This window comes from Aphelocoma coerulescens, chromosome 1 (genome assembly GCF_041296385.1).
Source record: "Aphelocoma coerulescens isolate FSJ_1873_10779 chromosome 1, UR_Acoe_1.0, whole genome shotgun sequence".
NCBI classification, from domain to species: domain Eukaryota; kingdom Metazoa; phylum Chordata; class Aves; order Passeriformes; family Corvidae; genus Aphelocoma; species Aphelocoma coerulescens.
The window spans coordinates 64,104,803-64,122,170 of NC_091013.1; the positions used below are offsets into that span (position 1 = coordinate 64,104,803).

At 39.9% G+C, this 17,368-nt stretch overlaps 1 protein-coding gene across 1 annotated transcript in view; it reads left to right on the plus strand.

Annotated features, from left to right (window-relative positions):
• The first annotated feature begins 536 nt into the window (after positions 1-536).
• The window catches only part of GTF2F2 (general transcription factor IIF subunit 2), an 81,513-nt gene continuing 64,681 nt past the window's right edge, over positions 537-17,368 (plus strand). Inside the window, exons 1-5 of the mRNA XM_069010284.1 lie at positions 537-703; positions 7,036-7,109; positions 7,607-7,625; positions 8,458-8,602; positions 15,325-15,363. Coding sequence (XP_068866385.1) covers positions 638-703; positions 7,036-7,109; positions 7,607-7,625; positions 8,458-8,602; positions 15,325-15,363 — 343 coding nt within the window. The 5' untranslated portion in view covers positions 537-637. The remainder of the gene's footprint in view (positions 704-7,035; positions 7,110-7,606; positions 7,626-8,457; positions 8,603-15,324; positions 15,364-17,368) is intronic.

Genomic DNA, 17,368 nt, shown 5'->3' on the forward strand with positions numbered 1-17,368 from the left:
CTTGAAGGGAAAGCGTATGAGGAGCAGCTGCGGTCACCCGGTCTGTTCAGCCTGGAGGAGACTGCAGAGACCTCACTGCAGTTACAATTTCTTCTGGAGGGGAAGAGGAGGGGCAGGCCCTGATCTCTTCTCTGTGGTGACCACTGACAGGATCCGAGGGAATGGCCTGAAGCTGTGTCAGGGGAGGTTTAGGTTGGGTATCAGGAAAAGGTTCTTCACCCAGAGGGTGGTTGAGCACTGGAACAGGCTCCCCAGGGAAGTGATCACAGCACCAAGCATGACAGAGTTCAAGAAGTATTTGGACAATGCTCTGAGGCACATGGTGTGACTCTTGGGGATGTCCTGTGCAGGGCCGGGAGCTGGACTCGACGATCCTTATGCGTGCCTTCGAACCCCGGATATTCTGTGATACCAGAACTTTCTGCGGCCGCCATCGACTCCCACCCCTTCCCACGGCCCCGCCGGGGTGGGGACCCGAACTCGCGGCGCTGACGCAGCGAAGGCCCGCCCCGCCGTGCAATGAGAGCGGAGGAGGTTTGTCCCTCACGGGCCGCCGTGTGCCGGGTGTGCTTCGCTGCCGCGCTCGCCGCTTGCTCGTCTCGTCCGCCGCCCGGCCCGGCCCGGCCGCTGCCCCGCCATGAGCGACAAGGGCGAGCTGGACCTCACCGGCGCCAAGCAGAACACGGGCATGTGGCTGGTGAAGGTGAGGAGCCGCCGCCGCGCCCCCGGGCCCGGCCCAGCGCGGCCTGTGGCAGCCGGGCCCCTCCGCACGGATGGGCACCGTGAGGCCGGGGGTGCCCGCGTCAGGCTCGCCCTGTGGCCCGGGACAGCCACTGTGCCTGTTCCCCTTCTCGGGGACAGCGCGGGGCTAGGCCCGGATGCCTCCTGAGTAAAGGAGACACCGCGGGGAAAGTTGGGCTGCCGGGAGGTATCACAGAATCAGTGTTGAGGGGTTGGAATGAACCTTAAAGATCATTCAGTCCCAACCCCCTTGCGGTGGGCAGGGACATCTCCCACTAGACCAGGTTGCTCAAGGCCTTATCCAGCCTGGCTTTGAACATTTCCAGGGATGAGGCATCGACAACCTCCCTGGGCAGCCTGTGCCAATGTCTCACCACCCTCCCAGTAAAACATCTCCTTGTCCTTGCTAGTGGTTTGTGACAAGCAACAAACATGGCAGTATAACTTCTATTTCCCCAAAACTTTGAGAGTTGGAAATGTTTTGAGTGTGCCCAGATTCACATCCTGATTAAAAAACCGTCCACATCCAACAAGGAAAGTGAACGCCAGTGTCTTTACATTTACATTACAGCTCCCTTTGGTGCTAGTGAAATACAGCTGTAGTGGAGGGGCTGTGAAAAGGTAGCAAGAGTGTCAAATCAAACCTGTTTGGAGCAGGGCCACACTGTGTACGACAGTCTGGTACCACCACTAACATGCTGGCACTGCTCTAGTCCCCAGAGTGAGTGTCTTGCTGTCAAGACATTTTGCTGCCAGCACCACACGTTGTTTCAGAAAGAGGAGACTTGAAGCTGAGGGGGAAGCATGTCCCCTCTGGGTGTGCTCCTCTTTTTCTAGACCTGTATTTATTCTGTCGTGGGAGAAACAGTTGCTTCCTCCCCTTCCTCCTTCAAGAATAGGTTCAGACTATTGACTTGAAAAAACCTGGGGGGCCAGGGCTTTACCCAAGTACCAGTCCTGGGTGGTGAGGGGGGTGTAACACCATCATACTTCAACTACCTAAACTTCTTACTGAGGCCCTTAAAAATAACTGGGGATTCAGACTTGCTTTGCTGTGCAGAAATTTTGGTGGGCAGGTCGCTGCATCTGGCTTCCTCTTCTGTACAGACACCTGAGTGACTGGTGTGACGAAACCAGAATGAACACTGTGCAGTGCTCTAATTGTAGTAGCTTATCCAGGGCACTGTCAATGAATGCTGGCAGCAGAAAGCTGCAGAAGTAGATCATGACACACTGAGTGACAGGATGATAAAATGGCGGCTGAAATTAAGAGTTGAAAGGTCTAATCTGGTATGCATAGAGAAAAACTATCCTAATTATATGTTCACAGCAGCTGGGTTTCTGCTGGTTGTTGTCATTCAGGAGTGGTTTTTTCAGTACATGGGGATAACCCTATAAGAACGTCTTGTCAAATGAGCAGAGTCAACATTGGACACGATTACAAAAGATACAGAAAACAAAAGACAAAATAGTATTGTACCATCATGTTGCCTCTATCCGAAATGCTCTGTGTAGCTGTGGTCTCATCCCCCCTGCTGTGGAAAGCGTACAGTGGACCTGGGAGCAGTGCAGAGGAGAGCACCAGGTTTGGTCTTGGCAACAAGGAATGATGGAATGTTGAGGGAACTCCTAAATACATTATTACCTCTTAGACTGGCAAGAGAATTCATTTGTAAATCTTGTAGAGATCTGAAGCAATGAGTAATGTCATGGGTGGGTAAGGAAGAAGTGAGTAGGCAGAGGTGAATAGGAAAGAGTCAGTTCAAACACAAGAGTTAGAGTGTGTCAGATTAATTCATTGATGGGGCTCAGTGCAAGCAAAGCAGGTACCATTTTTCACAATATGTAGTTAAATTTTGGAACTTCTTGCAATAAGAAGTTGTGAATGTCAAAACTTCACAGAAGCTCAAACACCATTAGTCAAAGTCAGGCAAGAAAATTGAACTGAGATTAAAAATCAATATGCTGCCGTGCCCCATGTCTGCTAAAACATCCTACAAATTAGAAGAGCATGCTGGGGAAATACATTTTCTTCCTACGTTCTTCCTGAAGTAACTGCCATTGGCTGCATTTGGAGATAGGACACTGAACTTGCTTGTCCTTATTCTGATACAGGTTGATGTTTCCTGAAGCAAGGAATTTTCAAGCACATGTGTGCTGACAGTTGGTGCCACTCTGTTTAACGAGAAAACAGGACTGAAAGGAAAGCTTAAGTATTATTCTTCCAAGTAAATGTTGATGTCGTCCTTCATCACATGTTCTGAACTTATGTCTGTCTTCTTGTATATTAATGATAGTAAGTAAATATTGAAAAGATGCTAACACTGGTAGACCATAACATGGGATATGCAGGATTTTATCCTCTGATTTCCTTCAGACTTGAACTTGGAAACAACCACCCCTGTTAGCAGGACTGCCAGCACACTCAGAGGCAAGACAGTGCATAGTACCTGTACTTTTTATCTTCACTACTAGGACAATGAGGCTGAATTTATCCTTCCTTTGAGGGAGAGAGTGTTAAGTTCTGATGGAATAAAAAATCTGGCTTATTTGATTTCCTTTTAGCATGCATTGTGCTAGCACAGGAAGTATTCCAGAGAGACTACTTAACAGGCAATAAAAAAACATAGTGATGAGTATTGCAGAAGCATGAGCAGCAAAAGGAGGTGCCATAAAGAGAGAGAGTTGCTCCAGTACAAATCGAGAAAGCAACTGGATTTTTATTTCTGTGTTTTCAGAGAAAGCTAAGGTAGAGAAATAATAAGAACATTTGGTTTTGTACTTGTGGTAAAGTGAAGCCCATTTAGTGTTAGCCATTAGAATGGTTAATTTCTTGTTCCCTCTGTGTGTTGGTCAGGTTTTTTTTATTTTATCTGCTGCATTGTTCTATAGCTAGAAAGATCATATCTTTATTTAATTATGTTTTTGTATGTTCAAAGAAGAGTTAAAACATAGAACCTGACATCAGCCTTAACTTCTGTTGTGTGCACTGCATATGGATTCCTGTGTAGAGAAAGAGCTAATTTAATTTCTTACAGAAAAGTGGAAGTAGTTTGTTACACATAGGGGCTGCTTGTGCGTTCCCTTCTAAAGGTGGGCAGGAAGCTGTGCCCGAGCTGAAAGATGAGTGGAGCAAGGGCCCTCGTGTCCTACACGGCCTGCAGGGTGCCTCGTGTACTGCAGCCTGGGCGGTTGTGTGACGTGAGTAGCAAGAGAAGAACAGCAGTGGGAAGAGGTCTTAAAGTGATGCTCCGTAGTGCATCAGATTTGTTCTAGTGATTAAATTGTGTTTTTTCTCTTTTGGAGAGAAGAATGTTCTTACCTACAAATCCCAGAATAAAGGCCACTTGTCCTGAAAGGCTGTGTTCAGTAGCCTTTCAGTTGGGCAGGCACTCTGTCCACAGGTCACTCTTTCTGTGGGTATGTATTTTTCAAAATCCTGCTGTGGGATCTTTGAAAATTCTGCCCTGTAAAGACACATTGCTCTTGTTTTCTGTGTATTCTTTAAGGAGTGTTGAGACTTTGACTGTTTTCCCTACGTTAATATTTCTAATGCTAAAGTTAAAAGAAAGGTGCAAAATAAGATGTCTACAGCATTTAAGACTTTATTTAATCTTTCCTGATTGTTTATGTCATTAGCGTGTGGGTTTGTGAGTAGCACCTGGTTTTACCTGAAGTACCTGTGGATAGCTGGAAGTAATCCTTTGATCACAGCCCTTCATAACCCTTTGTCTTTCTTTGCACAGCCCTTGACTGCAGGTAGGCCAGCAGAAGGATGATTGAATGCACTCTTTGAGACTTTCCCATGCAACTGAAAAGAGTGTGATTGATCTGCAACCTCTTAATCTAACTGAATTTCCAGTCTGAATGTATTATATAGCTAGTCAGCGATTTTAACGCCATGAGAGCCCTTCACTCCTTGTCCACTCACACTGAATGTGCATCTACCTTATTAGCTGGCAGTATAAATACAGATTTGGTGCAAGCACATCATAATATTTCTGTTGAGTCAGTGGAAGCATGTCATAGCATTTGTCTTGACTTTAAAAGAAAACTATATCTGATCTGGCATGGAATCTGCTGTAGAAAGTTGTCACTTTGAAAAAATATATATCAATAGATTGTGCCAATTCATGGCTTTCTGTGGTGCTTTTGTGGTATTCTTGACCAAAACTGAACTTTATGGGAACTTGGACTGCCGTTTAGTTTGTCTGAGCAGTTGGAGGACATCGGGATTTTGCAGTTATTCCACATGTACTATGTGGGGTGCTGTGAGTCTAAAGGTAAGTGCTAACTAAGCACCAGTTCCAAGAGATCATCTGGAATTCTTGAAGAATAGATAAATGCAAAGTTAGTGTTAATTTAATTTGAGCTTTAGGAAGTTAGGGGGTTGCTCTTTGTCAGCAAGTTCTTGGAACAGGCATAGCTCAGTGCATTTCTCTTTCTTACTGCCTGTGCCTCACACCGTTTTTCTACATGGGCACAGATGTTTTCAGTAGCTGTGGGAGTGTGTGAGCCAGGACAAAATTTGCTGTGCCAGTAAAGAACCGCAAAGTTCTGAAGAGTGCGCTGCTTCCCAGAGGCCTTTATTGTCCATTTTGAGCCCAGGTCACCCAGTGCTGCAGATACCACAACCTTTGGAACTGAAGGAATTAGTGTGTAGGTGAGTTAACATCACTGCAGTACTTTTAATCCTCACATTATGCAGGTCTTGTTCCTGTCCCGGGACTAACCACTGCTTTGTGCAGCTGTTCAGGAAAATGGGCTGGGGAGCTGCTTTGGTTTTCCCACCTGCTAAACACAAAATCAGCACAGCTAAAATGTAGAAGTCACCCATTCCTCCTAGCTAGATCAGTCTGCTCTTTATATATACTGACCAGCTGCACAAAGACTTTACCCAGTGCAGTGAAGAGCTGGGAATGAGTGATGGGAGGCAGATCTGCCTAGGGTGGTTCTGCTGTTGGAGGAGTGAACATCTGGTGGCAGTAGGCTGTGGTCTGCTGCTCAACATGTCTGAGGTTCCCAGGCTCTAAGCTTTCCCTTCACAGCACTTTTTGGTCTCTAATTTGAAATCACCTAACTTCTCATCACTGTGGTTGGTTTGTTGATGTGTTTTTTTCTCAGAGAAATGATAATTTCTAATAAATATTTAAAAGTACAGTTTTACCTATAAAATACTGAGACTCCTTAGTTTAAGAATATGATGCTGATCTTTTTCTCCCTTTTCTGATTGGATTAGTAGTATTTGAAATTGAAGTTATTTGAGACTCTACGTTGGTGTTATTTTTGTGCTACATTATTCTCTTTGCTCTTCCTAACAGAATGTATATGTATATGTATATGTATATGTATATAGCAGCTCAAGAAGTGGGCTCACATTAACTTCATAAAGTTCAACAAGGCCAAGCACAAGGTGCTGCACCTGGGTTGGGGCATCCCCCAGCATCAGTGTAAGGTGAGGGAGGAAAGGACTGAGAGCAGCTGTGAGGACAAGGACTTGGGAGTGCTGATAGATGAGAGACTGGACATGAGCTGGCAATGTGCACTTGCAGCCCAGAAAGCCAATTCTGTCCAGGGCTGCAACAGTGTGGGCATTATGTCAAGGGTGGGGATTCTGTCCCTCTGCTCTGCTTCTCTGGTGAGACCCGCCCTGGATTGCTGTGTCCTGCTCTGGAGCCCCCAGCATCAGAAGGACGTGGACCTGCTGCAGCAGGTGCAGAGGAGGCCATGAAGATCATTAGAGAGCTGGAGCACCTCTTCTCTGAAGCCAGATCAAGAGAGCTGGGTCTGCTCAGCCTGGAGAGGAAAAGGCTCCAGGGAGACCTTATAGATGCCTTCCAGTGCCTCAAGGGGGCTGATGAGAAAGATGGGGACAGACTTTTTAGCAGGGCCTATAGCAGTTGGACAAGGAGTAATGGTTTTAAGTGAAGGGAGGATGGATTTAGACTAGATGTAAGGAAGAAGTGTTTTATGATGAGGGTGGTGAGGCACTGGCAGAGGTTGCCCAGACAAGTTGTGGATGTGGCATCCTTGGAAACATTCTAGGTCAGGTTGGATGGGGCTCTGAGCAGCCTGATCTAATTGCAGATGTCCTTCATCATTGCAGGGGGCTTGGACTAGATGACTTAAGGCTCCTTCCAACCAAAACTATCTATGGCTCTTTATTGTCTACTATATTAAGCTCATACTTTATTCTGAAGCAATTGGGTTAAAAGCGTTTAAAATATTTACACATAGACAATTTGTATAGAATTTTAAAATCTGCTTTAATTGAAATCTGTTGTCTCTTCCTAGGTCCCCAAATACTTGTCACAACAGTGGAGTAAAGCTTCAGGAAGAGGCGAAGTGGGAAAACTAAGGATTGTCAAGTAAGCCTTTACTCTACATTTACTGGTTGCATTTCTTAGATGTTACCTGCAGTAAAATAAGAATATGTTGCACCTGTTACAAGACATAATCCTGTTTCTTCCCAACAATGTGCATATTTCTCTGGTATATGAACAGTATTTGCTTGTGTAGTGATTAGGAATATAAATTGTACAAAATTATACTGGGGAGTTGCTCTGTCCCATTACATGTTGCTTGATTTTGTAGGCTTACGGAAACCTCACTGCAGAATTTTCTTTTATTTACATGTGTTGTTTTGCTGCTTCTGTTCTCACATGCTGACTTTTCCCATTTATTCTTGGGCATCAGCATGACAAAAAATTGAGCAGCTCAGGAGTGAAGATGAATAACAAAACTAGAATTTGAATTTGCTTTTTTTATCTGGAAAGCTAAACTGGAGGAATTATGTTATGGAAACTTTGTGAAATATTTTAAAATATTTATATATTTGTTAAATATTAAATATTTTCTTTTTCAGAAATCAAGGAAGAACAGAAGTAAGTAATTGCTAAAGTTTATGTTTTGGATTCTAAAAATTGTTTAGAATGTGCTGGTTTCTAATGTCACATATTTTTTGTTATACCTCTAGTGAAATGTTGTACCACAGAATGAGGAGAATTCTGTTAGTAGCTCTGCCCATAGATGCCTGTGGGACTTGCATCAGGTCTCTCTGTTCCCTCACTTTGTTTACCCATCTGAAAGCAGTAGTGACCTTCTCTTCAAACATTTTGAGATGTGTTAGTACAAAAGGCTAAGGAGGATGCACAGGAAAAGCACACAGTGCTGGTGTGAAGTATCCCTCTCCAAGTTCCTCGCTGTGGTCTGTGTATAGGGATTCTGGTTGTCCAGTCTCCCCTTCCTTAGCTTCTGTATTGAGCATACAATATGAACATGGCAAAGGAGCTGTGTTTAAGCCTCTTCTGGGCTGTATGCAATTCATGAGTCCCAGGCTAGTAACACTTGTGGTACTTCAACACTTTTTCTGGAACTCAGCTGGATGTGTAAATCATTTTTAAGTGCTCATATTGAGCAATGGCTGAAAACCTGTTATGCCTTATATTTTAATAAGTAAAATCAAATTGTTCTCTGACTTCAAGAGGAAGTAATTTACAACTTTTTAAAAGTTGAGTAAATTTTATTACATACATTAAAGCTTTGAATTCTGTATTTCAATGAGAGATCAGTGTGGAAGGACTCTTATATCACTCTTTATTTTTGAAATAGAAATGTTCTGTGCTACTTGTGTTTTCTCTCTTTTTGTTTCCCCATAACTTGTGAAACAGTGTAATTGAGTCTGTTTAGTAACACTGTGGCAATTATGACTGTTAGGTGTCATTTACTTTGAATGAAGAGCTTGCCAACATCAATGATATTGGAGGAAAGCCTGCTTCAGTCAGTGCACCAAGGGAACATCCATTTCTTCTGCAGAGTGTGGGAGGACAGACCTTAACAGTGTTCACAGAAACTTCAGTAGGTAAGTAAGAATTAAAGTTGTTACAATTCCAGTATGTCTGGTTTCAATAAACTCAATGGTGTAAAAGACAGAATACTCAGAAGTCAGGTTTGACTGTTTTGGTTTTTTCTGCATAGATAACGCTGCTGTAATTTTTTTGTGTCTGCCTGTTTACTTGGTGTGATTGAGCAGCTGATGTGAGTTCTTCAGGGTTATAATGGATATTTCAGCTCTGGGTCTGCTGAGGAGAACAGAGGGAACATGGACTACAATACAGAGTGCAGTACATTGTATATATTCTCCTTTAGAGTTTTCACTGAATAAAAAAGGGGTTTTGTTCCCATGCATTTTTTGTATGAACTAGTATTTGTTTTTTTCTCCTTGAATTGGTCTCTGCTGTGAATATAGTTTGATAAGAATGCTGATTTTTCCTCTGTCCATTTTTTTATTTAATCAATTAAAAATGTTGCATTTTTTAGCAACTAGAAAAAGTTATTTGAGGACCATGGATCTACTGGGTAGAAGTTAATATAATAACTGTGAGGAAAGGGTAGTTAGTGACATGAGAAATGATTGGAATGAAGCACTGAATAAGCATAGACCCTGTCAAAACTGTTTTTGCTTGAGATTAGCAAGCATAACATGCAGTCAATGAGTTTTCCTGAAACTCACTTAAATGCAAAATGGCTAAAATCTTTTGCAGTTGTGTTTAGTTGGTGTTGACAGTACAATCAAAAATGTACTTTATTGCGCTTTTCTTGCCTGACTTTTTTTATTGCTTTTAAAAATGAACGTGGCACAAATATGCCAAATTCCAGTCAGATTCCTTACAGGCACCATGTTTCTGAGGTGACACTCGTGTGCTTAAATGTGTAGATATGTTTTGAGCTCTTTGTCCAATTTCAACAAATTTCAAAGTGAATTATGGCTAGTGTGAAAACTGGTGTCTGAAGAGTGGACTGTAGAGATGTCCCAGCTGAAAGAAAGGCTGCTACTCTGATGCCAGAAGATCCCCAAGGAAAAAGCACTGTATTGACCATGGAAAAACACTCAATAAAAACTTAATCTTTGCACATCAGTCAATCCCCAGTAAGGCAGTCATAGGACATTGAAATTCACTCATTCTTAGGTTCACAGACCAGTATTTGTCTTCATATTATAATAAGGATATTTTTTTCTGAAAAGCATCTTGTTCCTTTTCCTTTTTTAAACTGCACCATGTAACACAAGCAATATGTCAGTTTGAACCGTGGGGCAAAAATTAAGCTGGTATGGAACTGCAGGTGTCATGCATCTAGAAGGGTGCAACTGAGGAATTAGGCAAATGAAATACGGATAAAAAAGTGCTTCATGCACTATTGCTCTCAGTCAATACTCTTCTTGAAGACTGACTTAAATAAAATGGAATAAATTGCATAAAGCAGTTGGGTTTGTTTTGTACAGGGTGGGGTTTTTTTGATTGTGGGTTTGTGATTTGTTCCCTCTCCTCCCTTTTTTTTGAGCACATTGAATTCCCGAAGATCTATTCTCTGTGTAGTCCTTTAACCCTGGGATCCTTATGCTGTAGTGACTGTCTTTTTGATGGCCTTTCTGAAATGTGCTGTGGTCTTGGAAGATGCTGTAGGGAGTTTACACATTCTGGATAATTCAGCACTTCACATTGATTCATCAGGTCATTTAGAGCAAGAAAAAAGATCAAATTTGACAAGTAATTTAATATTTTCTGCATGATGGAATTTCTGGTCTTCTGAATGGATTCTCTGTGGGTTTTATTTTGCTTTGTCTTAACTGAACTTGCTTCTCCTACTTGTAGTATTGGAAGAAATCCTTTAGTTCTTTCATTGTAAACGTCTGCATCTCTGGTGGTCCCATATTAGTTAATGGACAGCAGTAGGCTCTTCTAAGGTGCAATTTATTGTGTCCAAAGTCTAATGAATTGCAGTTTCTTTCTCTTCTGCAGTGTGTATCTGAGCTAGTACAAAGCTGGGTAAAGTGGCTCACATCCCAGTACTGTTAAAAATCTGGCTTATGCTGGCTTTCACACATGCTGCATCTTTTGTTTGGATTACCTCTGGGATGTTTCCCATTTATTTTTTCTTTTCCTTTTTCTGTGTTTTGAAATAGCCCCAGTAAATAATACCAAGTACTCTGAAAGTGATAGTTGCAAAGTATCTCCCTGCTTCCTTTGCAAGGCTGTTGCACATGTGGACTTTGCATTGTCTTCATTGCTGGGCAAATCACTGAGGCCTGTGGTGGCGCTCCTGAACATGAGTGTAGCAAAGCATGGCTTCCTCGTGTCTGCAGAGGGATCCAAAGCACACTTGTCTCTTGCTGTCTAGGTCTTGCTGTCTAGGCTGGTTTTGGTATTATTTCTGCATTAAATATGAACTACATTCTGTTCCATAAACATCACCATATGTACATCAACAGTTGCTATGCAACAATGCTATTTGTGCTTCCAGTCATTTTATCTTATCTTTGTCATCAGCTATCATAGCTGTAATTTTTTTGGCGGGTGAAAAGCAGAGGATTTTGCATATATTTTAATATGTCTTATAGAACAAAATGAATTTTTCTTACATGCATATAGCTAGAAACTATCTAGGGGCAATTTGTGGGCCTGATACATAGGATATATTTGGTTAAAATTGTTTTCTGAGCTTCCCACTGGCAGACACTCTTAAGATAATGCTGTAATGTAAGTTTCTTTCTTGGTTGAAGGAATGGGAAGACACTTTTGTTAAACATTTAACAGCAAACTTTTCTGATTGTGATTATACATTATTTCCCTTACTGCTGTAATTGCCCGATACTTAATTTTTCTGTCAGCAGGTAGTTTAGGTTTGCTGGATCTCAATATAAATAAAATTGCAGCTTTGTTAGAGATAACGATAGAAGTTTCTTACTGAACTGGTTTTTGGAAAAATGTGCTACTAATATGACTTGTGAAAATGCAGACCTTGGCAGGCAATTGCATCCCAGTCTGTAAAGAACTGATGGGTGGAGGAGAAGATTTTACACTGCAGACACAAATAAAGTATAAGATATTCCTGTAAAGTTGGATGAGATGATTCATTTTATTTAAATTTTGAATATATCTTCACAACCCCCCCTTCATAAGTGGGATTGCCGTAACGTCTGTTTTTGCGTCTTTAAATTCTTTCATGCTCTTTCCATCTTACTGAAAGTAAAAAGTGTTCAGAGAATTCCATTGACAGAGCACATACCAGAGCTTTGCTTCTGAGCAGCATTCATGCATGGATTGTCTCACCATTTCATGCTTCACAGAACATTGCTGGCTTTTAATACTTTGTTTTTCTTCAGTTTCCTGAGCCTTCTCTCCTTCAGAAATTCAATTAGTAACACTCAATTTTTTTTTGTGTTCTTGTTCAATAATACATGTAACTCTGCTTATATACCCAAGAACAGCTCCTTTATTCCTACATTGCTTGAAAATTCTCCCATTGTTTTGAATTGTTGGGTTTTTTTACTTTATACAGCTTCTCATATATGAAAGCACCTTTTCTGAGTTTGTACATGAATCACACCTGCCATATAACATACAATGTGCAATTGTATTGCAGTGAAAATGAATATTCAGAGGTTTTTATTCTGTATTTCATTCTGTATTGTGTATATGTATTCTTAAATATCATCTATATCCAGCCATTAAAGAAGTGTGAAGGGAACAAACCCTAATAAAAATCTTTCATTAAAGCAGTTACTTCTTTAATTACACTTAATTATTTTCAGTAAAATACAGTGTGCTCAGAATCTTGATGCTTTGTAATACTGTTTCCAATTCTCTTAGATAAATGTTTGAATTCTGAAATTCCTCATCAAATTGTTATTTAGGAAATAAACACCCTCACTGTTCTGCCATCTTAGTGCAGCCTGCTGAGGAATATTGCCATATATCTGCCTGCTTTAGCAGTAGTTTCCAATTGTCTCTGTTTGGGCTGTCACTTAACCGCATATTCCAGTCTCCAGAAGGTTTTGGGATCTAACCTAATGCTTCTTTGTTCTGTTATGTGCTTTAGTCTCTCTGGACTGTTAGCAGAAGCAGATAACCTATCAGCAGCCTCATGATCAAAAGAACTGAAAGCAACAGCAGCCATTCAAATCTATGGCATTTATGCAAATTTCCAAATATTTTTGAGCATCATAAAGATGAAACCCTTGATCAGAAAAGGAGAATGTGTGACTCAAGCTAGTTTAATTACAGATACCATTTTGGTGGCTCAAAATTGTGTGTGTATTATTGTGACATACAGTCCATTTAGAAAACAATTGCAGTTGCTTGTATCATACCCCTTCTCCATCTCAAAAAAATGGAAATTGTATTTATTTAATTACTTCATATGCTTGTTGGTGGATTAAAAAAATATCAGGTTCAGCTGGCTGGCAGGGATAAGCTAATTTTATTTTCATTTCTGTTATTTGAACTACAGATTCCTGTTAATTCCTGTACAAATTTTTAAAATTGAGGATATAACACACAGAATATATGGTCTGTTAGAATGGGCTTAGTGTGATGGAAATAGTCTTTTTGCATATTTCATTGATTTAAAATACCTTTTTTTACTGATCTCACTGATGTATGTGTAAAAAACCACCACCCCACCACCACCCCACTACCACAACAACAGCAAAAAACCCACTAACTACAAAAACCCCAACTAACCAACCCCAGTCTGTTGACGTTTATCAGACGTTTATCAACTCTTGCATGTTGTAGAGGAGGCTGAGCAGTCTGCATTAATGAAATATATTAAGTAGACATAGTACAACTTCCTTTACCTTCTCCATGATATTAGTACTGAGAAGATTTTTAAAGCATAGACTTGTGACCTAATCATAACAAAACTGAGTTGTCTAACAATGAGGAGGAAAAATTCCACTTTTTTGCAAGATGTAATTTTGTCTGGTTTTTTGTCTCCACTGTTGAGGGCAGATACAAACACACACACTTTCCTTGTAGACATGAGGAACATTTACTGCTTCTGGATTCAGAGATGCTCTTAGCAATGTTCAAGTGTGATGTCTTTGGCAATAGTTTCAGCGAGGTAGCTCTGGTGTTCCATTGAACTGAGTTGAAAATTGGACAGCTTTAAATCCAGTTGCATCTCACTTCTCAGTCCAGACAGGCATTCATATCTTTGTATGTTTGTATGTTCTTCATTACATCCTCTCTGCTTCTTGTGTGTTTCCTTCATTAAGTTACAGTTGAGTTAGGGTATTGGTTGGGCATTTATTTTACATTATGCTGTAAATGTGCCAAATATGCCCAAAAATAATGTCAACAAGAAAGTACTTGGTTTTCTGCAAACCGGCTATCCTGGATGTATGTCTAAAAGTTGGCAGGGGTCTCCACCCACTTTGCAAATACTCATAGCTGGGAAAGGGCCATATAATGATTGTTTCTCATAGAGAAAGCAGGTGCATTCAGCTGCTAAGACTAATGACAGTAACCTGGTGTAAAGAAAGAAGGAATTCTAAGATACTGGTTTTTATGTTTGCATTTAGTCCTCAGGCTCTCAAGCCATCTCAGTGAGAAAAGAGGGACAGAAGCCTTCAAAGCCAGCAAGAATCGGTGTCAAGAAAAAGGTTTTCTAAAATATTTCATGTTTTCAGTTCTGTTAGTACCCAGCCTGTAAATGGCAGAAATTATCAACCTAACTGAACTCGAAAATTACTCTCTGACTTAGAGCAGTAATTCACTCTTGCCTATAAGTAAATAGCCTGTAATGACAGCTGTAACTTGCCTGAGTTGAAAGCAAAGGACAAGTATGTTTTACCATTTCTAACTGTGTTTCAGGGAAGTGAAAATGGTTTTTTTTATTTTTTGCAGCAGAGGATGCATATAAAGGAGAAATATAGGAGGAACAGTCAAATATAATACTGACAAATTAATGTCGGGGTTTCATTTTATAGGACTTGGTAAAGGTTACAGCTCAAATTACCACAATGCATCTACTGGCAGCCATTTCTGAAAAAGTGGGATCGGAATTTCTTGCAGAAAGCTGTTTCTGAATCTGACTCTGTCATTCACCAGAGTGCTCATTTTTTTTGCAAGTCACTTTGCAACACTGTGTCTGTTTCTTTTCCATACATACTTATGATTCTCTGCTACATGGAAGAGGAGATGTTTCTGATTCTATGTATTTGTTGTATTTGACAAGTACAAATACTTGACAAAAAAATACCAATGGACAATAGTACCATTTGAGGACAAATAATCAGACAGGAAAAAGCTTGAGGAAATAAATTCTTCCATGGCCTATAGTAAGGGTAGAGAAGAGGTTGGTCAAGGCCAAAAATTTCCCTAATGCCAGTTGAGAACATTCTTTTGCAGAACTTTGATTATGTTTGTAATATACAAAAAATATTTGTTTGTCTAGACTGACCAGTGAGATAAATGAATAATGTATATTGCTTGAACATAATCCTACTACTGATTTTGTATAAATGTGTAGTTTGTTCTTGCAGAGCTCAGTCAGAGATATAATAGAGTTCTCTCATTTAAGTTGTGAGTTTGGGTGCTAATGGAGTTTTTTTTTGTTGTTGCTCCTGGTAGCAAGTTATTCCTCAGAAGGTAAATTTATAAACATTAATCAAATCCAGTGATTGTGATTTTAACATAATTTATCATTCTTTACTTTGTGACCCAAATTTTAGATGTAATTTCAAATAATCAGCACAGAAACATTGTGATTCCTTTTCTGTTTTTTTTTTTTTTCCAGAAAACCAATCAGAAGAAAAATCAGAGAGCGGCAGTGCTGGTGAGTACAGCCACTTTCCTTGAAGCATTTAAGAAGTTACTTATACTGCAGATTTTCAGTTTTTCTTCTTAAGAAATCAGTAGATTAAAAAAAAAGTGTCTTTGTTGTTATATTTAGTAGAATATCATAACATTAAAAAATAACTTCATAAACTGTTTATCTGCGGTGACCAAAAGTTTAAATTATTAATTTTTTTTTTATTTAAAAGGAGGGGAATAAAATTATGAGGGAGAGGTTTAGAAATGTAATATTCTTTGGAATGTTGTTTTAGATTTTTAAATTTATTTCTTAAATTTTTTTTTGTTTTGGTTCATTTTTTGTCTACTTTTAGTTTGAATTCTTTTCTTTCAGTGGGAAAGTTTGTAACACATTTCCAGATCTTTTGGTATTTGATTCTGATTGCATAAACTAAGCAGTCATAAAAATAGTCCATAAAAAGTAGGTTTATCCCTGATGCACACAGAGAGTACTGGGACTGGAGTAGCACTTGTAAGTGGTAAAAGCACAGATAGGAGATGGCTCATGTGAAAGATGTGAAAGAGTTTCAAACTCCTACTTTTTTTAAAAGCGTTTCCTAAACATAAGTCTAATGCTAGTGGGTGTTCAAAATGTCTTTTTGGATGCTTAAACATGGAGATGTCTGCTTTTTCCAATATCTGACTTCTTTGAATTGCATTTCAGCATCAAATATTGTCAAAAGTGTATAGTTTATGTCTGGCTAGAAGTAGGGTTTGGGTTTTGTTTTATGTATACAGTATATGTATATGTATATGTATATAGTAAGGAATTCTTTTTAAAATGGAGATTCCTTCTATTACAGTGGCCTAAGCATGTCAGAAGACTGGTGTTAGGAATGTTACAGTCTGCAGACTTGTACTGAATCCATGGTGTAGTTTGCAATTCTTCTCAGTTAATTGGTAAAGCCTGTTTGCTCTGATTCTGTGTGAATCGTGGTGAAGTCTTAAAAGAAGGGCTGCTTCCTAGAAACCGGTGTTTTATACTTGAAAACTGAAACTCACTGCTGTGCGATGTCTCGTGGAAATCAGATGTTGAGATTTTAACTGCTAAAATGAATCAGAATTTTGATACTTCCATTTAGTTGTTTTTCTGGCTGTAAGGGTTGGTTTTGCCTGTCTTTTGTGGTTTATTTTATTTTGGTTTGTGTTTGAATGGTTGAATTGTGTGCTCTTCATTCTTGGTGCCTCCTGCTTGTTCTGTGAATGTTGTGTAAGATGGCCACGTGTTTAGTTGTTTGTATTTTTGCTTTGGCCAGAAGAATGAATTTACTGTATGCTGTGGGCTGCTTAAATATGCTGACAAGATTGAGTGCTAAACCCATTTGATGGATAAAACTGGTTGTGGGCTCACTCTCTGAGTGATGGTAGTTGGTTACTCTGGGGCATATAAAGGAGGACTGTCAGCCATCAGTTACACTATTTGCTTATTCACTTTTTTCTCAAAATCATTGTGGAACTCAGATGACCTTTTCCAAACTACCTCTCCAGTAATTCAGGTTATTTAGTTATTTAGATTTTTCTGTTAATCTCCTGTTTCTTGGCCTACAGCAAGTACTTTTGCAGCAAAGATTATGTCTTTTTTGTATTTATTTAGCTTGTTAGTGTAGCAAGATCCTTTTGGGTATTACTTTTTTTTATTACTTGGGTATTATTTATTTTAATTAAAATATGTAAGGTTTATTCATAGTTAGTAATTAAAGAAATGAAATGAGATATGACATTCAGAAACAATTTGATTTACATCCTTAAAAAATTTTTACATTGGTAAGGTGCTGTGAAACTTTAGAATTTGTTATGTTGTAAATCATTAGTGTTATGTGTGACCTTTTTAATCACATTTATTGTTGGGATAGTTGCAAACCACTTGGAAAAGCCATGATAGTACCGGTGTTGCTATTCTACATGATGCTGTTTGAGAGAAACTGTGAGTTATGCTGGATCAGACCGAAGGTCATCTGGCTGGTGTCCTGTCCTCAGTGGTGCTCGAT